Below are 22,140 nucleotides of genomic sequence, written 5' to 3' on the forward strand. Positions count from 1 at the left end.
AAATGCCAGCACTAGGGAACATTGCTCTTTTGTAGTATCAGTAGGTAATGTGTGCTGACAGTATGAAACCGGAATGCCATGTACACAACAGATTCTAAATATACTAATATTTAATGTACCCACCGCTTGCACGCAGCAGTCTGTATAGATACTGAATAAATATAGGTGTTCAGTAGGGATACACATACAGACGACCGGCCTTGAGGATGCTAGCGGTCAGAATACCAACACCGACAGGGGCGGATTAGGAGAAAGTGACAGGGGGAGCCCCAATAATTAAAGGGGGTGCAGTAGCATATGCAAGTTTCTACAAAATACAATGGGTTGTGACCTCAAGGGGAATGCTGAACCACTAGCCACAAACTTGTTTTCATCATGCTGGGTGCATGGGGAACAGGTCTGGTGGGTGAGTGTGCGAGGTCAGGTCTGCATACATCCCAACATGACCCTCTCCAGGAGGGACACATTGCTCTGTTTCTGGGCTTTCCGCTTAATTTATGATTACCATCACCTGTGGTGAAACGCCTTTCTTGTCCATTAACCTGTTTAAAACAGGTGATGGCAGTCATTAAGGTACTTGTGTATTATCACGGCGCCCACATTTTCCATCGTAGGGAATTGTACAACCAAAAAGTCGCGTTGCATCGCATGCGATATGATTTAATGCGATGCGGCGCGATTGGACCCGACTTTTAATTGTACAGGCACCCAGATGCCTGATTCCTATATTAAATGCCCCCCCAGACCCGATTTTTGATTGTACACCCACCCTGATGGGTAATGACTATGTTAAATGCCCCCCATTGTTAACACCAGCCCACTGTCAATGCCAACCCGAAGCGTGGCGAGCGCAGTGAGCCTGCCAGGGGCGGCGGTATGCGTCCTCCGACCTTTTCATACCCCCACTATCCACATCAGCGTGGAGTTGATTTTACATAGTGTAGCAAGCGCAGCGAGCCACCAAGCCCGAAGCGTGGCGAGGGGACGCGGATGACTTCACATATTTTCTGCATCCCCTCGCGGGGCTCGCTGCGCTCGCCACACTATATAGAATCAACTCCACACCGACGTGGATAGTGGGGGTATGAAAAGGTCGGAGGACGCCACCCCACTATCAACGCCCCTCCGGGCTCGCTGCGCTCGCCACGCTTCGGGTTGGCGTTGATAGTGGGGTGGCGTTAACAATGGGGCGGGGGGGGGGGGCATTTAACATACTCATTACCCATCAGGGTGGGTATACAATTAAAAATTGGGTCTGGGGGGGCATTTAACATGGGAATATGCCCAAATCGGCATGATCGCGTCGCATCGCATGCCATTATAATGGCATGCGATGCGACGCGATATTAAAATTGTATACTTAGCCCGGGGAAAGGCTCAAATCGGGTCCCATTGCATACCTTAATTAGTGGTATGCGATGCGATGGGTGCCGTGATAATACACAAGTACCGTCATTAATTAAGAGGAAAGTCCAGAAACACAACATTGTGTCCCACCTGGAGAGGGTCCTGTTAGGAGGTATGGGCATACCTCCCAACTTTTGAAGTTGGGAGGTCGGGACGTTTGCGCGCGCGCTCCCGAAAAAGGGGGAGTGGCCCCAAGAAAGGGCGTGGTCTTGAGAAAGGGGGCGTGGCCTCACGGGGTGACGCGAACTCCGGCCACGCCCCCGTTTTTGCTGCTCGTCGGCGCTGAATAGATGCTGTGCGCATGCGCACAGCGTCTATTCTCGGCAAGCTGGGGGGGCTCCCAACTGTCCCCCCCACCGCGGGACAATGGCGGCCCCGGGCGGGACGCGGGAACGTCCCCGAATATCGGGACGTTCCCGCGGAAATCGTGACAGTTGGGAGGTATGGGTATGGGTCTGGTGGGTGACAGGCAGTGGCGGCTCCTGCCATTAGACTTAAGGGTGGCTGCAATTTCCTGGGTACTGCTCGTTGCAAACAGTCATTATTGCAAATGCTGGCATTTTGAGTGTCGATGTTTTGTCCATGTCGACATTCAGATCATCTGGACATTCTGGTAAGGGTCTGGAAAGCATGAACAGTCATGAGGACCTTTGGACATACTGGCCTACCTGACCCTCTCCATGCGGGAGAAAATGCTCTGTTCCTGGACTCCCCTGGTAATGTATGATTGCCATCACCTGTGGGGAGCTAGGTAAAGGTGTTTCACCACAGGTGATGGCAATCATACATTACCAGGGAAGTCCAGGAACAGAGCATTTGCTCCCGCATGGAGAGGGTCAGGTAGGCAAGTATGCCTTTGGATTTTGTTCCCAAACTCGGTCCTCAGGGCCCCACACGGTGCATGTTTTGCAGGTCTCCTCACAGAATCACAAGTGAAATAATTAACCCCACCTGTGATCTTAACATGTGTCATTGAGTAATGAGTGCACCTGTGCACCTGCCGGGTGACCTGGAAAACGTGGACTGTGTGGGGTCCTGAGGACCGAGTTTGAGTAGCCCTGGTTTAGGTTATTAGTAGATAAATGTTCCTATTAGTAACAGACCTCTCCAGCCACCTCGGTAGTAACTGATTTGAGCAGATCACAGAGAGCAGAACAATGGCAAAATGTAATTTCTGAGTTATAGAGAAGCAATTTTACCTTTTATATAAAGCACCATTGAGTCTTAAATGCAATTATCTGTAAATAACACAAGCCATCGTGTTGAAGTGGAGCATTTATCTTATATAAAGTGGGGTGACAGATCAGCCACTGTACCTTGCACCTGCTCACTGTGCTTTAACCCTTGGAGTGCCAAGTGAATTGATCAAAATCGGTTTGAAAATTGCCAAGCAAACATTTTTCTTCCTCATAATGACCTGTAATGTCACCTTGTATAGGAAATACAATTTTTTTTTTACACAACATTTTTTATTTGAATTATAGAACAAATGTGAATGATGTCACCGGAAAAAGCAGCAGCGATGCAAATAGCGGACACCTCTGAATGAGGCCCATTGTGTCTTTCTGCATACCTCCCAACATGACCCTCTCCAGGAGGGACAGAATGCTCTGTTTCTGGGTTTCCTCTTAATTTATGGATTAACATCACCTGTGCTAAAACACCTTTCTTATCAATTACCCTGTTTAAAACAGGTGATGGCAATTATAAATTAAGATGGAAGTCCAGAAACAGAGAATTCTGTCCCTCCTGGAGAGGGTCATGTTGGGTGGTATGATTCTGTGCTTGACGGTTAGGTGAGCCGCAGACAAGGTCAAATCAGGACACTTCTTGAGACTGCTGGGAATTTGAATACTGTATGCGCCACATCCACGGTAGGGCTTTCCTCTGGATTATCCCCTCTACAGTATGCCACACGTTCACATCAGTCTCTGCCCCAGTGGAGCTTGCGCTCTCTTTCCTATCACACAGACAAACATAATAGTATCTTTGATAAATGTGGGACTACCAGGGCCGGTGTAAGGCTTCTCAGCACCCTAGACAAAACTTCAACCTACCCCCCCCCCCCCCCCCCCCCCATATACTGCCACCAATACCCACTTTCCAACCCCTTAATGCACACTTGTCTAACATTCCAGAAAACCAGGGAGGCCCCCAAAAATTGGATAGTTCTCCCAGCCCCTACGGAATGTGGGCAAGTTCCCTGCTTTCCCTGAAGGTCCCCTTTGCCACCTACAACAGAGTGCAGGGAGGAGGGCCAGCAAAGTAGGGAAGTATGCCTCTAAGAAAGTACGGAGGTGTGGTCTTAGAAGTTCCACAGCCTCCACCTGCATTAAATACAACAAGGATCCTCATAGACAACCTTAATTTTTGATAAGCAAATTCGTGGCGCCTCCCCAGATCCTGGCGCCCTAGGCAGCTGCCTAAAGCTGCCTAATGGTAGAGCCGGCCCTGGGGACTACATAGATACATACTGTATGCGTGTATTCACTTTCTGAGTAGGGATGGCCATCGACCATCGATGATTAGAAATCATCGATGGTTTATGGCCGATGTCGAATAGTTTTGACATCGATGGGGGGAGAACTAGATGGTTTCCGACCATCGATGTCAAGCTTAACTGAATAGTTTTGTTTTTATTTTTTCATTTTTTCATTATTTTTTCATCAAGGGGCCGGGAAACTGAGCATAGCTCCGCCCCAACACCCGTGAAGCCCCGCCCTGTATTTTGATTGTCCCACAGGCCAATCATTCAAAGCAAATGGATGACCATCGATATGTGAAAATATCGATGGTCATCCATTGCATACTTATACACCATCGATGGCCAGTTGCACTTTCTCCATCGATAGCTACCATCGGTGGCATCGATGGCAAAGGCAACGATGGCCATCCCTATTTCTGAGCACACACAGGGGGAGATGTATCAAGCCATGGAAAGATATAAAGGGAAGTAGTTGCCCAAGCAGCCAATCAGCTTCTGTAATAGACTGTGCTAGATCCAATGTTTTTGGGGGGGAACGGGGGGGGGGGGGGGGTTGTAATACCATTTTTGGTCAACCATGTGTCCGTCTACAACCACTAGGTCGACCACTTTCGGTTGACGGTGAGTAGGTTGACACATATCAATAGTCGACACACCCAAGGTGGACAGGGTCAGGAGGTTGACGCGTTCCTTAGGTGTCGACCTCCGACCCTGTCGACCTTGGGTGTGTCAACTATTCATACAGCATGTCGACCTACTCTCTGTCGATCAATGGTGGTTGACCTAGTTATTGTCAACATAGACACGGTTGACCCATGGTCCGAAAACACTTTGGTATCTCTACCCCACAGAGTTAAATCACGCAGGACATGCAATTGGCGTACTATGTCCTCTGCGCCAGGCTTCATCGCTGTGTTCCCTTTAATCTGTGCATACAAACCTTTATTTTTTAAACAATATGGGGGGGGGGGGGCAAGCAAAGAAGAAGTTCCACGTTCACGATAAACAGGGAACAGTAGCAATTAAAAGTTGACATTGATTTGAATCCACAGCAGATCAGTTGAGGGTTAGTATACAGAATATGTAACAAAGGCGTTTTCAGTTGACATCATTAAATAGGAAGTTCTGGCTCGTTACAAACTAAATGTCAAGCTTGTCACATTGTCATTTCTCAAGTGCTTTCCTGGGAGAAGAGAAGGAATCACTGTCCGTCTCTGGGACAACCTGACATGCCTCTAGTGTCATATCAGCGGCAGACCACCTGTGGGTAAGACTCGCGGAGACTGGATGGATCGCACTTGAATTCTGCATATCATCAGGTGTAGAGGCGTAGGGTGTTTAACCCTTTGGGTGCCAATGTCGCTGTGAGAGATCCTCAAAATATCCGCTAAAAAATGCCAGCGCCGCTCACAGCAAGAGCTGGCCTTTGCGATAATAATAGCATATGTTAGGGCATGCGCGATTATTATCGATGTGCGGCGAAGAGGTGCTGCTGATGTTAGTGCATCCCGCCCAATGGATGATTATTATTATTATAATTTTATTTATAAGGCGCCACAAGTGTTTCGCAGCGCCGTACAAAGGAACAGTACAGGGAGACAAAACTCGGAATTACATTGAATAAATAACAAAAATAGAGTACAAATAAAGAGCGCCACAGATCAATACACATTACAGCTTAACTATAAGTAGTGAGGACCCAATCAACATACAACTAGAGCATGGATCTTCAAACTGTGGCCCTCCAGATGTTGTGGAACTACATGTCCCAGCATGCCCTGACAGTTTTGGCATGCTCTTATAGGGAAAAATGTGGCAATGCATGCTGGGACATGTAGTTTCACAACATCTGGCGGGCCGCAGTTTGAAGACCCATGAACTAGAGGCTTGTGGCCAATGATGGAGATGGGTATGCGGACGAAGATGGTCACTTTGGGGGTTATTCTAGTTCACTCTTTCTGACAAATTCCTTCTTAGATGGACAAAACCATGTGCACTGCAGGTGGGGCAGATGTTACTTGTGCAGAGAGAATTAGATTTGGGTGGGGTTTTACTTCAAAGTGGGATCTATATTGCAGTGTAAAAATAAAGCAGCCAGTATTTACCCTGCACAGAAACAAAATAACTGACCCAAATCTAATTCTCTCTGCACATTTTACATCTGCCCCCCTGCAGTGCACATGGTTTTGTCCATCTAAGAAGGATTTTGTCAGAAAGAATGAACTAGAATAAGGCCCTGAGTGTTTGAGTATAGGAGAGCTTTGAGTGACATGTGAAGAGAAGTGGGCTTTGAGTTTGACAACAGAAGGGAAGAGGGCCCTGCTCTGAGGAGCTTACAATCTAATAGATAGAGGGGTTCTCTTTCTCCGCAGAAATCACAGGACCCCAACATCGGGCATAATGCAGGTTGGATCGCTTTATCGCAACCTGAATTAACCCCCTTGTGGGATTGGATTGTGTATACAATGATAGGATGCTGTTACTCTTGTTTTCCATTTCGGACAACATATTAGTGAGCCCAGGATCAATGTTTTTTCAGCTTTTTGTGGCTTTTAGGTTCCTGCAGTCAGCCAGGGACGGCAATACGCATATCAGTGCCGCCTTTGTCTGCTTCCAGTTCATTCAGTCCTCTCGAATCGCTGCCATTGTCTCCTGCTTTTGAATAGGAGATAATCTCCTCAATGTTTCTCAATGTTCTTGAAGGAAAAACATCACTTAGCAATTGGACAAACACAAAAACCCCTTTGCAATACAAGAATTCTGATGTTCTATCAGAACGAAAATAAATCAACACTTACTGTCGCATCTCCATTGATTTTCTTTTTTAGCAATGGTAATTCACCGGCGTGGGGATAAGTGCTGATATTTTTGGTTGAGGGACCGCGTCTCGGGCATTCAGTGGCTGTCAGATTCCTTTTGAATTGGTCTCTCGAGTGTCTGCACTTTGTTTTTGTACAATGTGATCTAGAAAATACTAATAAAAAGAACGGACTGTAGAACGTATTCAGTATATCGGGCTCCTTTTATTATCGATTGTTTTTATCGGTAGCACAATTTGTTTAACGTCACGGGGACTCCAAAGATTCTGTCTCCGCTATTTACCTTCACTGACTTACTTTATCCTCCCACCCCCAGGTTCAGTATTCCAGAGTGTTCCACTTTGTTGCGGGCTGACTACCACTGACAAAGACAGGCGTATAAGTAATGTACGTGTGCACTGGTTGCCTGGGCATTGGGCTTCCACCCTCAGAATACAGACTGTGGGGGAATAGGGGGTTTAGGGTTAGGCTGTGGGTAGTTAGGGTTAAGCCACAGGAGGAGAGGTTTGAGTTAGGCTGTTGGATATGTGGATTAGAGTTAGGCTGCGGGATGGGTGGGTTACAGTTAGGCTGCGGGATGGGTGGGTTATGGTGCGGGAGGGGTGGGTTAGGGTTAGGCTGTGGTAGGAGATGTTAGGGTTAGGCTGCGGGATGGGTTGGTTAGGGTTAGACTGCAGGATGGGTGGGTTAGGGTTAGACTGCAGGATGGGTGGCTTAGGGTTAGACTGCAGGATGGGAGGGTTAGGGTTAGACTGCAGGAGGGGTCGGTTAGGGTTAGACTGCGGGAAGGTTGGTTTAGGCTTAGACTGCAGGAGGGGAAAGTTAGGGTTAGACTGCTGGATGAGTGGGTTATTGTTAGACTGCGGGAGGAGACGGTTATGGTTAGACTGCGGAAGAGGATGGTTAGGGTTAGACTACAGGAGGGGATGGTTAGGGTTAGACTGCGGGAGGGGAGGATTAGGGTTAGACTGCGGGAGGGGACGGTTAGCATTAGACTGTGGGAGGCAAAGATTAGGGTAAAGCTGCGGGATGGGAGCAGTTAGGGTTAGACTGCAGGAGGGGACGTTTAGAGTGGTTAGAGTTAGACTGTGGAATGGGTGGGTTATGGTTAGACTGCAGGATGGGTGGGTTAGGGTCAGGCTGTGGGTTGGGTGGGTTAGGGTTCGACTGTGGGAGGGGACGGTTAGGGTTCGACTGTGGGAGGGGATGGGTAGAGTTTGGTTGCAGGATAAGTTGGTTAGAGTTAGGCTGCGGGAGGGGGCGGTTAGGGTTCGACTGTGGGAGGGGACGGTTAGGGTTCGACTGTGGGAGGGGACGGTTAGGGTTCGACTGTGGGAGGGGATGGGTAGGGTTTGGTTGCAGGATGAGTTGGTTAGAGTTAGGCTGCGGGACGGGGCGGTTAGGGTTAGGCAGCGGGATAGATGTGTTAGAGTCAGGCTGCAGGATGGGTGCATTAGGGTTAGTGGTAGGCTTTAAATACTTGGGATTGGTTGGAATTTTGACTTTCAGGATGCTCACTGGCTGCCACGATTCTCATTGCTGAGATTTCATAGCCAACCCGTGGAGAGAGATAATGCTCCAGCCTCCAACCAAATCAGCTCCTATCATTTTTCAAACAAAGTCTGTAATATTACAGCTATACACTGATTAGTTGGCACTGTAGCTCTCTCCACTCTATCTCTCCAAAGTTTGATACATCTCCCTCATAGGGCCTAATTCAGACTTGATCGCAGGACAAACTTGTTCTCAAAATGGGCAAAACCATGCTGCACTGCAGGTGGGGCAGATGTAACAGGTGCAGACAGAGTTCTAATTAAGGCCCTTTGGGGCAGATGTATTAAGCCTGGTGAAGAGATAAAGTGGAGATAAAGTGGAGATAAAGAGGAAGGAGATAAAGCACCAGCCAATCAACTCCCAACTGTCATTTTCAAATCTCCACTTTATCTCTTCTCAAGGCTTAATACATCATTCTGCCCCATTATTTCTTTAAAAAAAAAAAGAAACCAAATCTAGAATTTGCAAGACAAAGTACCAGCAGCTACCGTTATTCCTTCCAGCATGCAAACTGCGGTAAGCAGGAACAGAAAGAAAATGGGTCAGATGGAACACACATGGTATTAGCCACACCCACTCAGCACCGGCCCTCCCCAAAAGGTAACAGCCACACCCACACTACACGGGCCATGCCCACTCGGCTCTGACCACACCCACACAGCACTAGTCACATCCCTTCCACTTCACACAATAGACCCTTGAACATTTTATGCCCCAGGCCCATTTGGCCGTCAAAAACCATGGTAACAAGTCCCAATAATAATGTATACAAATATATTTTAACTGCTAGATACTCCGCTCAAACTTCCCAGTATTACTTTATAGGTCCATCAGATTAGCCGTATAAGATTATTTTTTTCATTGAATAAATTGAAATCATTTTATAACCAGACGTTCCCAGGAACCATTATATCGATTTGACTGCTTTGATAATTGTATTAACGAACACATTAAACAGCAAATTGTGTTTCGGTGCACTCAATGTGTCTGCTCTGGGACTCCGCGGAATACCCACGGCAATGATGAAGTCCCATTGGGTGAGCTTAAGTCATTAAATCAGATCACATATCCATTAGTTCAGCCAGGCATCTAAGCCGGACTTATTATCCGTAGGTTAAGTGCGTTTATTTAAAAGCGGATTACTTCTAAGTAACGTGGAGCCTTCAACGAGCTAATGGGAGTCATTCTGCAAATGGGACCAATATGACATTGTATTGGGAGATATCGTACGCAGGTCATGAAATTAGGTTATGAGGAATAAATAAATCAATTTGAGTATTTGCTGTAGTGTATATACATTATAGTGTATATACATTATACAGTAAAGGCCACAAGGAAATGCGTATTGTTACCTATGTAGCCTTGTGAGCACTTAAAAATGAAAGAATGTATACAGATGGAGCCAGCTTCAGCCAGGCCGTGGGTGGTGGCGGAGGCTGGTGGGGGGAGGGGGGGCATGGCCGGTAGATGGGGATGCGTGAGTGGCTCACTGTGCAAGGCGGCAGGGAGCGGGGACCGGGTACTTCCCTGCCCGTCTCTACTTCAGGTAGCGCAGCAAGCTGGAGAGATGGACAGCCTGCTGCAGGGCTTTCAAAAGAATAGAGTGCGTGCGCGCCCTATTCTGTCGGACTCTGGAGGAAGGGGCGGGAGACAGCACATGGCGATTCTATCGCCAGGAACCGCTCTAATGAGAGCGTGCAAATGCCGCCCTGACGAACACTCCCCCGTGATGCCAGCGCAGCCCGCATCCCATCGCTAGCATGCAAGGCGATGTGTAAGAGAACACATCCCCTCGCATGCTGCTGAAGGGGAGAGAAATCATTAGATACCCGCCAACCATCAGCGTGCGGCCAGTGTTTTCAAAATCAGAAGCGCTTCCCGCGCCGCCGCCCGGCGGATAACGCTTTTTATTTCCATGTCACTGCAGGGACCCCGCCAGCTTAATACATAGCGCCACAGGGAATTCTCTGACTGCTTTGCAGACAGCGCCGCAGGTACCCCTCAGACCCCCACACCCCCATCTTGCACCGGCCCTGTAAATAGTTCCCCTTCTACCCCTAAGGTAAAAGGGGACTATTAGAGGTTAGACCCACAGAGAACAATAGAATTGAGAAATCGAATGATCTGAGGACTATAACTAAGAAGCAACCTCAGGCGATGGTGGTAAGAATACAGTGACCTTAGCAGGGGAGGCTCCAGAAGTTGGGCTGCAACACAGTTCAAAATTCAAACAGGGGAGGCCCAGCAACTGCCACCAACTGCTATTACAATCTGACTCACTGGCAGTGGGTGTGGCTCCGCTATTTAAATTTTAAACTGTTCTGCAGCCCCTCCTTAAGAGCCACCACTGGACCTTAGTGAGATTGGTGCTGAGGAGTTGAGGAAATGGAAAGTGGACTTAAGTGGACCAAGAAAGGCATGAAGTGATTGGGAGATAGATAATTCTCTCATGGAACTTGGAGACACAAAGTACAAGATAGATATACTTACAGAAAGACTTATAGTCAAGTGAGACTTTGTTACAGATGCGTAAAACAAGTTTATATACTATAGGGCTGAAAGAGGGGGAAAGGCTGAAGAGATGGGCAAGGATGGAGCATGTTTTAGGTGAATGGGAGCAAAGATGAAAATGGGATCAGGAGAGGGAGATGATGATAGGAGGACACTGAGTTTGTCCTCAGTAGTGGGAGAAGGTGGAAATGGAGGTACTGTAGGGAAGAGATAAGAGGAGGTTGGAAAGAGCAGACATCCCTCTAGATCAGGGGTGGACAAAACGGTCCTCAAGATCTACCAACATTCCACGTTTTCCAAATTACCTAGCTTGTGCACAGGTGTAGTCATTACTAACTGTCACATTTCCAAGACTCCCTAGGTTGTGCACAGCTGTAGTCATTACTAACTGTCACATTTTCAAACCTGATGCATTCATTCCTACTATAGATCCACAGGTTGCCTGAGATACATGGACTGGTGGTAGATCTGGAGGAAGAATTTGGCCACCCCATTGTAATCTGGGATGTGAGCAAAGTTGTAAAGTTACGAACAGAGAAGATGGTGCTATGGTGCAGTGCTCCTCAAATGCAGCCCTAGGGACAAATTGACATGTTTTCGAGGTCTCCTCTCAGGACCACAAGTGAAATATTTAGAACCACCTGTGAAGCTCATAAAACGTGTCAATCAGTGATGAGCCCACTGAGCTTGAGCAAGGAGATAGAGAAAACATGATCTGTTAGTGTGTCCCGAAGACTGGATCTGTGAAGCACTGCTGTAGAGGTACTGTAGCTCGGACAGGGCAAATGTACCGCAGTGTCTGGAAGTTGAAGCATTACCTGCGATGCATTACTTGGTACTGTAGTCAGTTGAAACAGCTTTGTAGGGAAAATATACACAAAAGCAACAATAAAGGTTGCAAAGAAGAAAATACATCATGGATGGTGTAATGGTTAGCATTACTGCCTCACGGTGCTGAGTTCATTGCCCTAACTGCGCGGAGTTTGTATATTCTCCCCGTGTTTGCGTGGGTTTACCCCGGGTACTCCGGTTTCCTCCCACAATCCAAAAATATATTGGTAGGTCAATTGGCATCCAACAAAATTAACCCTAGAATGTCTGTGTCTGTGTGTACATGTAGTAGGGAATATAGATTGTAAGCTGTGAATGTTCAAATATTCTCTGTACAGTGCTGCGGAATATGTGTGCGCTATATAAGAAACTGTTAATAAATAAATAATAAGAGAGAAATGTTTCCAGCTATTCATGTTATTTCTTAAACCCATCATTCACCTTAACTTCTACCTTGTCCTCCATACATGATCACTACTCCACCCAAGACAATTCCACCATGTTTTCCTCCAGATGTTCAGTAGCCACGCTTATCATGGCTCTGATGCGGCGATGCATGCAAGCCTGGGGCGCCTAGTCACATCCATGACTCAGGGTTCCGTGCTGCACCAGGCTGCTGGCTCATATAAACCGAATGGCCATGGGCCATGTTGTTGAAGCCAATAAGACTCTACTTTCCTACATCCTCCATAGCCCTTTGTTCCCCTTGCCCAATAGTAATCCATATGTAACTTGTAAAAAATATATATATATACTGTATATAAATACTCACCTATTTCCTGTATAGATCGGTCCTCTTCAGCCCATGTAGGCATCCTAGGGGTTAAAAATAAAACTCAGAGAATCACAAACATATGGATTCAGTTTCCAAAATGGCAAGCCTCCATGTGACATACTGTATGTCACTTGGGGAACCACTATCCAATCAAGGAGTGCTCTCCTGACTCAAAAGGAGCCCATATGGTTTTATGGGGAAAAAGTTCAGAATGTAAAAGTTCTGTCTGGTTTTGCTTTTTTTTTATTTTATGCCACAGTGGCTTTAAATATTAGCTTTTGTGAAAGCACATTTTTGAAATATTTTTTTTTTTTTGCAAGAATGAATATGCAGCAGTAATCAGGCACAGCGGATGACAGAACAAGATAATACGCTGCATCAGTCTACCGAACGCAAGAGCACAAATGCTTAACCTCTGTAACCCACCTAAGGTTCCACGGAAACCCAGCAACACCTGATGTACGCAAGGAATGTGTTCTGTGCTTTTTCTCATTTGCAATAAAAAAAGAACCCCGCTGTAAAAAAGTAACTCTAATGAGAAAAATGATTAATTTTTTTACTCATCACCATAAGCTAATTATTCATTTGTGAGTTTGCAGCTTGCAAGGCTGTGAGTTTGAATTTAAAGCAATTTGCACAATGTGTGTCCCCCCAGGCTTTCATCATTTTAGTGATGTTGTGTGCGATTACTCTGATGCATATCAAAAAGGTAGTAGGTACACAATGAACTGTTATATTAGTTATATGATTATTATATATAAGGAGGAAACTTACATGTATTAGGATGATAACCAAACTTCCTTTTGTGAATACAACATTGTTCCATTTCTTTACCTTTTATTTTACAAAATGCCAACAGCAACTCTTGCTAAAATAGGGGGTTATTCAATCCTAGGTCCCAACTGTCAGTACGTCCCGACAGTCAGGACCCTGGCCCATTTTCTGCCTGCTCACTAGTTTATCGACAAGCAGAATTCAATGTCACTGTAGACGTTGACACTGGCATTTTGCAGGTGCCATTTATTGAAGCTGCCAGTTGAGGACCTGTGGGGCATCTATTTCTTAAACTAGAGACTCTAATGTACTTGTCTTCTTGCTTAGATGTGCACCAGGGACCTCTTACTTATCTTTCTACTCTGGTTAGAGCCTGTTTGTGATGTTCTCTGAAGGGAGTAGTACACACCATTGTAGGAAATGTCCAGTGTCTTAGCAATTTCTCGCATGGAATAGCCTTCCTTGGAGAGAACAAGAATAGACTGTTGAGTTTCACATGAAAGTTTACTTTTTCTGGCCATTTTGAAAGTATAATCGAACCCACAAATGTGATGCTCCAGATACTCAATTAGCTCAAAGGAAGGCCAGTTTTTTTAGCTTCTTTAAAAACCCATTTTCAGCTGTGCTAATATAGTTGCACATGGGCTTTCAAGGGTTTTCTAATCATCCAAAGTCTTCTAACATGATTAGCAAACACATTTGCTTGTTGAAGTTAATGAGCACTACTCCATTATGGCTATTCAGAGATACTTCTATCATCGTCCATGACAGCACTGGTATTAGGCTTGTCCTTAGCTCATGTGGCAGTGGTCATGGGGGTGTGCCCTGAGCCCACTGGTCCATTTCTCTGTATGCTGGGCATCCAAGCAGAGTTCCAGGAGGTGGAGCTTCTTGCCATCCCCTGTCTCTACAGCTGCTCAGCCAGGCTTTTGGACTGGCCATCAGGCAATCAGTCCTTCTGGCATCAGCCGGATTCCGTATATATGCTGGTATGTACGGTATCTTGTTTATAGATCATGCTAAAAAGATCAGTTAGCAGGTTGACCCTAATTAGTCGACATGCAAAATGTTGACAGGTAAAATGTATAAGGTTAAAGGTTGACAGGTCAACAGACCAACAGGTTTAACACGGTCGACATGACATTAGTCAACACACATATGGTTGACACCAGTTTTTTTTTTACTTTTTCCAACTTTGACATCATTTATTATCCATGTGGACCAGGACTGGGAATAGAAAGCTGCACTGTTACGATCCGATCACGTGATGGATCGAATAAATCCTGTCTCTTGTTATTATTATGCATGTTATCAATGTGTTTCTTCTGTACTGGTGAACTGTTAGTAACCCAAATGGAGGATGCTATGAGATTGATTCTGGGTTCCCTCAGAGTGACCATCTGTAGAGTTCTCTTAAGTTAAGGTCCCCTCATAAATCAGATTGGGGGTTGGATCAACATGGTCCAGAGCCGGACAAAGGTGCTCCTCCCCTCTCCAGTACAGATCTCTTGGCTGTTGCATTCCACTGGGTAAGGAATTTGTACAAATCATTTTCAAAGCAGTGGACCAATCCTTCACGTAAGAGGATCAATTATTTAGGGACATTCATTACTGTCCAGCAGGGAAGTGGTCAAAATCCCAAAGGTGGGGGGAGGAATCTTCAGGTATAATTAAACGCTTCTCCATATAGCTGTTGTTATTATTATTATTATTATTATTATAATTTTATCTATAAGGCGCCGCAAGTTTTTCGCAGCGCCGTACAAAGGAACAGTACAGGGAGACAAAACTTGGCATAACATTGAATAAATAACAAAAATACAGTACAAATAAAGAGCGCCACAGATCAATACACATTACAGCTTAACTATAAGTAGTGAGGACTCAATCAACATACAACTAGAGGCTTGAGGCCAATGATGGAGATGGGTATGCGGACGAAGATGGTCACTGAGTGTTTGAGTATGAGACAGCTGTGAGTGACATGTGAAGAGAAGAGGGCTTTGACAACAGGAGGGAAGAGGGCCCTGCTCGGAGGAGCTTACAATCTAGTAGGAAGGGGAGACAGACAGATTACAAGAGGTGTGCCAGCGCTGGCTGATCCAATAATAGAGCAAGACGGTTCTCAAAAAATTATACAAATTTGTTATCAATAAAAAAACACAATAAAATGACTAAATGAATATGAATCTGTTAGAGGTGAATCATAGAACAAAAAGTCAATGTATATTAAAAGTTATATCACAGGGATAATTATCTGTTGAAATTTCCAATGAATATAAAGCTGACAATATGATCATATTACCATCCTGGTAGATAGTGTATCCAAATTCGGGTGACTCGAGAGTCCTTTTGGTTTGCCCTATAATTTCAAGGGCTCAAGCCTCCCACTCGAACGATTTCCTCCTTCGCTGGATTTTTAGGAACAAAGCAGATATCCCATAGAAGATGGATCCAGATATTTGGAGTGGCGTCGGTGGGAGATGGACAGGTCACTTAGTGGACTGGATAGTGTCAGCAAGGAAAATGATGATTAACAGCTCAACGCGTTTCCCTGGATAATATAACGCAGGCTTCCTCAGGAGCAAGTGTCAGTCTGTGAGCTCAGTGCTCATATTTATACCAGAGTGCTTAACTGCTCAAATGATTCACCTCCTCCACTAAGATCCCGAGTGCCGCGGGGACCCCGATTGCCGGCATCGAAGGTGTAGACGGTGCGCACCCCATCGGCACATCAGGAAGTGTTATGCCGCGTTGCTAGGAAACGGCACCTGGTCACGTGTTACCACGCGACCAGGCCCGCATCCAGCATCTGAGGAGACGTCCCCCCATGCGCGCACCGCCCGGAAGCTGATGAGTGTGACACGCTCTGTCCTGTGACAGCTTCTGGGTATACGCACAGTGGGGGAAGCGTCCCTGCGTTGCCAAGCAACGCCCGGCATATGGGCCCTTATTCTGATCGGTGCGGCCGGATCCGAATATGCGGCCAGGACCGTGCGTGCGAAACCCCGCCTTCCATACGGATCGCCAACTCCGTCCGTACGCGGTAAGAAGCTGGCCGAACAGACCGCACGTGTATTTTTCACGGAATACGCCTCCTCCATCTAAGGGAACCTCCCCCATCATCATTCGATGCAGGACCGAGTGCTCCACCAGCTCCCGCAACCTCAGACCACACGGACATTTTTCCATGCAAAAGCAGGGATCTGGGCGGGCAGCTGACATCTGGCGATGTCATATGTCCGCCCCCTACACGTGCGTCACAGCCGCATTACCATACGTACGCCCAGCGTTTGCATGGGAACGCCCATAAAACGCGGGGCGTATGCATATGGTAATGAGCCCAAATAGCCCTTCACGCCCCTCTCCACCCCCTGTTCGGAGTGTTCACATATCATGCGGGATTTGGCCGTACGCCCCGCTCGCACATGCGCAGAGACGCCTCTGCACATGCGCAGACACAAAACATCGGCGGGCCGAACGCACGCGGATATATCCGCACCGACCAGAATAAGGGCCTTGGTCTCTCATAGAGAAACCCAAAGTGGGGGAGAAATTTGGGATATACATTTAGCATTTTGGCAAAACAGAAAGGAAAAAAGTATGGCACAAATAAAGGTTGACATGATTATCAGAGGAATATCAATAATTCATATATGGGTCAATAATGTTTCTAAGCGGAAATGATGAGAGAATGGTACAATATTTACAATATTTATATTACTGCATTCAATTCAATTGTTTCATTTAAACCATCAGGATGTAATAAATTATATTTGGGGGTCCAAAATACCTATCTTTTACATAATATATTGTATCTATCACCACCTCGGGGTGTATATGATATACGTTCTAAACCTATAATAGACAAACATTTAGGATCAGACTGATGACAGGATTTGTAGTGTCTAGAAACACTATGTTTCAGAAAACCTTTTATTATATTTCTGCGATGTTCCATAAATCTTGTACGAAGGGGTCTGGTAGTTCTCCCTATATATGGGAGATTGCAACCACACCGAAGTAGATAGATCAGAACTATAGGGAGAACTACCAGACCAGCAACGCGGCTAACACTTCCTGATGCGACAATGGGGTACGCACCGTCTACATCTCCAATAACGGCAATCGGAGGCCTATGACGGGGTCCCCGCGGCGCCCAGGATCTTAGTGGAGGACATCATTGTTACTTTCTTCATTTCAGGTATATATTTTCTAATTTCTAGTTTTCGATTTAGCACTTCCGGGTCACGTGACCTTTAACATAAACCAAAACGTTTCTTTATGTCTAAAAACATTTGTATTTTGTGTAAAATGATTATGTTATACTAAGGACTGCCTCCTATAGAATTTATGTTTATATGCAATACCTTTATAAGACGGTTCTCAAACTTTTAAGTATTTTAGCAGTTAATTAACTCGCAGGTGAATCATTTGAGCAATTAAGCACTCTGGTATAAATATGAGCACTGAGCTCACAGACTGACACTTGCTCCTGAGGAAGCCGGCGTTATATTATCCGGGGAAACGCGTTGAGCTGTTTATCATCATTTTCCTTGCTGACACCATCCAGTCTACTAAGTGACCTGTCCATCTCCCACCAACGCCACTCCAAATATCTGGATCCATTTTCTATGGAATTTCTGCTTTGTTCCTAAAAATCCACTGAAGGAGGAAATCGTCCTAGAGGGAGGCTTGAGCCCTTGAAATTATAAGGCAAACCAAAAGGACTCTCGAGTCACCCAAATTTGGATACACTACAAAAAGCCTGGAGATTAGCTGAGGTAGTGCCATTATTCAAAAAAGGAAAAAGGGACGACCCAGCTAATTGCAGGCCTGTAAGCTTAACATCAATAGTGGGTAAATTATTTGAGGTTTTTTTAAGGGATGGAATCCAGGAATATTTAGATCTTCATAGTTTAATTAATATCAACCAACATGGGTTTGTGAAAAATCGTTCATGCCAAACAAATTTACTAGGATTCTATGAGGATGTCAGCAAGAATCTTGATAGTGGAAATGCTGTAGATGTGGTCTTCTTAGATTTTGCTTAGGCCTCTGATACAGTGCCGCACAAGAGGTTGATAAACAAAATGGAGGAATTGGGATTAGGGACAAATATCTGCAGATGGGTAGGGAACGGGCTGTGTAATAGAAAACAAAGAGTGGTTGAGAATGGCATAGTATCAAATATGATACCAGTAGTAAGCTTCAGAACGATCTTAATAAACTAGATGAGTGGGCAAACAAATGGAAAATGAGGTTCTATGTGGATAAATGCAAGGTTATGCACGTTCGGAGACATAACCAGCATGCTAGTTATAACCTAAACGGGGAGGCATTGGGTAATTCAGAACTTGAAAAGGATCTAGGAGTCCAAATAGATAACAAACTGGGGTGTAGTGCTCAATGTCATATAGCAACAAACAAGGCCAACAGAATACTAGCATGTATAAAAAGGGGTATGGAAACTAGGGACTCAAAAGTAATTATGCCACTGTACAAAGCATTGGTTAGACCTCATCTTGAATATGGAGTACAATTCAGGGCCCCGTACTATAAAAAGGGCATCATAGAACTGGAAAAAATCCAAAGAAGAGCAACAAAGCTTATTAGGGGAATGGAGAATTATAGCTACGAAGACAGACTGAACAAATTGGGATTGTATACACTAGAGAATAGACGTTTGAGAGGGGACATGCTCAACATGTACAAATATATCAGGGGCCAATATAAGGAACTGTCAAGCACCCTTTTTACTACAAGGAAGGACTCTAGGACACGTGGGCACGAGTTTAGATTAGAAGAGAAAAAAAATTGTTCCCTCAGAAGGAACATTTTTTTCAGGGCAACCAAACTATGGAACTCCCTTCCTGGTGAGGTGCTGTCGGCCGACACATTAAATACGTTTAAAATAAGGTTGGACAAAAATGTATTAGGTAAAAACATCCACGGGTACAGATAACAATAACAATCTGTCTTTAAAATAAAATATCAGTATTTCCCTACATAAAACAAGGGTTAAGCTAATAAACCAAGGTTGAACTAGATGAACGCAAGTCTTTTTTTCAGCCTTAACTTCTATGTAACATTATTGCTTTAGTTTGACTCACCGTTAGGGTCAGTCACTTCTCTTGGACGCTAGAGACAATTAGAAAATTGGATGCCGGTTTAATATTGATTTGAAAGGAGCTGAATAGTGTTCTAGGTTTTTTGTTCATCTTATACTAGGTCAGACATCTTTGCATTTTAGGTTATTTTTAAACTGCCTATGGATTTATAGGCCGACACTGTAGCGGTTCCATGGGGAATACATGTTTTGTATCACGGTAAGCCTCCAGAATAGATAATATGTCAACAGAATTGAAATAAATTACCAAATTATTTCACCCTACATTGGGTGAGTTCTATTTTAGGCAATTCAATTCACCATTATTATTTTTATTATTATTATTATTATTATTATTATTATTATTATACCTCGAAAAAGGGCACAATTGGTGCCAGAAACGTGTTGATAGGTGGAGGAGCACCCAGGGTGAGGAGACTTTGGGCATGATTCAGACCTGTTTACTATGCTACGTACACTCGGAGCCTAGGGAAAAGGTCAACACCACCCATCCCCCACCAGCACCACCGACCTCGCTGCCCGCATTCCCTCGCTACGATGGTTACCGACCATTGAGTGATCTTACTCCCCTTTGGGTCTGAACTGACTTTTATTTTCGACGCTGATCGCGAAATACGGGGCGGTCGCTAACATCACGTGACATCAGCCGCCCGCCCGAGCAGACAACTCCACGCATGCGTTACTCGGGGAATGCCCAGCGTTTTTGTGGGGATGCCCATAAAATGTTGGGTGTTCCCCTGCTCCCATCCCCTCTGGAGCGAACGGCTTGACAAATGTGAAACTTGCCAAAACCGTTGGAACCCGGGGTTTGCACGTGCTCATAAACATGCATGCACAAACCCCAAACATCGGGGATAGGCACAGTGCTGGTTCTCAAAATACAGGGTATCCCTACTCATTTTGTCCCCCCCTGTATTTTGAGAACCAGGACCAGCCCTTGAGCCTGGTGCTGGTTTTAGAAACTGCAGGGTTCCCCTTTTTTTTTTAGCTCTGAACTTCTCTTTGAGCCCGGGGCTGGTTACGGCCGGGGTGGGGGGTCCCCCACATAATTTTTTTCAACTATTATTTATTTACACAGTGAAGCCCGCACGGATCTGACTCATCCGCGCTGGCTGACAATTCGTATTTGCCGATTCGTATTTGGCAGCCATATATACGGCCGCCAAATACAAATGCGAAAATATACGGCCACCTACGCCACCGGAGAATACGAATCCCGTAAATTCGGATTAGTATATTTGCCCTATTTACGAGTTGTATATTTTTCCGTATTTCTTAGTAACTTTCCCCCACTGGATCTTAGCAGTCAGTGGGAAGGGCGTGCAGTTCAGCACTCCATAAGCTTGAAGACCCCCTGAAGGTCAAGCATACAGAGTCAGAGTCACCGAAAGACGCAGTACACTTTGACGGTCTCCATTTACGATTATGTTGACCATTGGGACAATTTTTTTTTTTTAAAACTCAAGTTGACATTTAACTGTCGATCTTCCTATTGTCAACCTTCCAACACTGTCGGCCTAAGCCCTATCGACTTTTAGTGGTCGACCCAATACATTTTGACCTAAGATGGGTCAAGCCAATAACCGATACCTGTAAACTACATCTTTCAGTAGTAATCTCCCCTCCCAGAATGCTCCTCTGCAGTGAAAAAAATGGACGGGAGATGACCAGGAGCTGTGGCAAACCATAAGGTAAATATCTGACTTTATTTTGTAGGCTTAAGGGTTTTTTGTTTTTTTTTAAAAGAAGAAAACCCTGAGTGTATTTTTTCATACTGTGGGGATCGGGAGTGCAAATACCCAAAGTAATCCAAATTGGGCTCCGCAGGGACCTCAGCTGGATACCGGTAAATCAGGGTTGCCGACTTTTACAATCTCCTCTCCGGGATAACCCCAGAGAGGAGACTGTCAACATAATTTCTGGGGGTGGGGCCTGATGGAGACATCATCAGTCCCCTCCCCCAGTAATGCAAATACTTCAATGCGGGTCTCCGATGAGGGGGCGGGGCTAAATACGTGCACCGAAAAGCTTCCGCCACCAGGTACATTAGGGGGGGGAGAGGACCGCCGGAATCCGGGAGGGTGGCCTGATTTTCGGGATCCTCCCAGCTATTGCGGGAGGATTGGCAACCCTGCCCTAAATGTTTCTAAACAAAATATAAGTTCTAAATGGCTGATTATAATAATGGAGTGTTTTTTCATCCGAAGCGTTTGTAACTTCCTATCTCGTGAACTGTATACCCGGCATGAGCCCACACTGACATGGGCGGATTGGTCATTTAAAGTGGCCCTGGGAAAATTCCAGAAAGTGGACCACTAAGTTCATTCTGACAGATGTACCGATTCCCCTGCAGCATGGGCAGAGAGGCAAGGACAGTCTATGGATGCAATGTGAGCGGTGTGCAGGGGTACCTGGCTGTAGAAGTCAAAGGGAAGATTACCAGGGGGCCAGCGCACATGTAGAAGGTGACAGGCTGGCGATGCTGACGTGCAAGTGGTCCACTTTCTGGAATTTTCCCAGGGCCACTTTAAATGGAATCGGTACATCTGTCAGAATGAACTTAGGTCTACAGTCATTAGGTTGACCCCACTAGGTCGACTGGCAGGAAGGTCGACCTGACTTAAGGTCGACATGGGCAAAGGTCGACATGACTTAAGGTCGAATTTACATAAAGGTCGACATGAGGAATGTCGACTGGTCATAAGGTCGACATGGGTTTTTCACTGTTTTTTATCCGAATGTCGACACAGTCGACATGGACACAGTTGGCAATGAGAATCGGACCCTCGCATCGCTCGCTTCGCTCGCAATGCTTCGGGCACGGTGGCTCGCTTCGCTCGCCACAGCTTTAATA

General features: G+C 45.6%; 1 protein-coding gene across 2 annotated transcripts in view; it reads right to left on the minus strand.

The window, feature by feature from the left end:
- EFR3A (EFR3 homolog A) overlaps window positions 1–22,140 on the minus strand; it is a 174,112-nt gene that overhangs the window by 141,467 nt on the left and 10,505 nt on the right. For both annotated transcript variants that reach the window (XR_014444029.1, XM_083144867.1), the window contains exon 2: window positions 6,691–6,866. Coding sequence is in view for 1 of the 2 variants with exons in the window: in XM_083144867.1 (XP_083000993.1) it covers window positions 6,691–6,704 (14 nt within the window). In the remaining variant the exon portion in view is untranslated. The remainder of the gene's footprint in view (window positions 1–6,690; window positions 6,867–22,140) is intronic.

This window comes from Crinia signifera, chromosome 5, assembly GCF_055691185.1.
Source record: "Crinia signifera chromosome 5, ASM5569118v1, whole genome shotgun sequence".
In the NCBI taxonomy this organism is placed as follows: domain Eukaryota; kingdom Metazoa; phylum Chordata; class Amphibia; order Anura; family Myobatrachidae; genus Crinia; species Crinia signifera.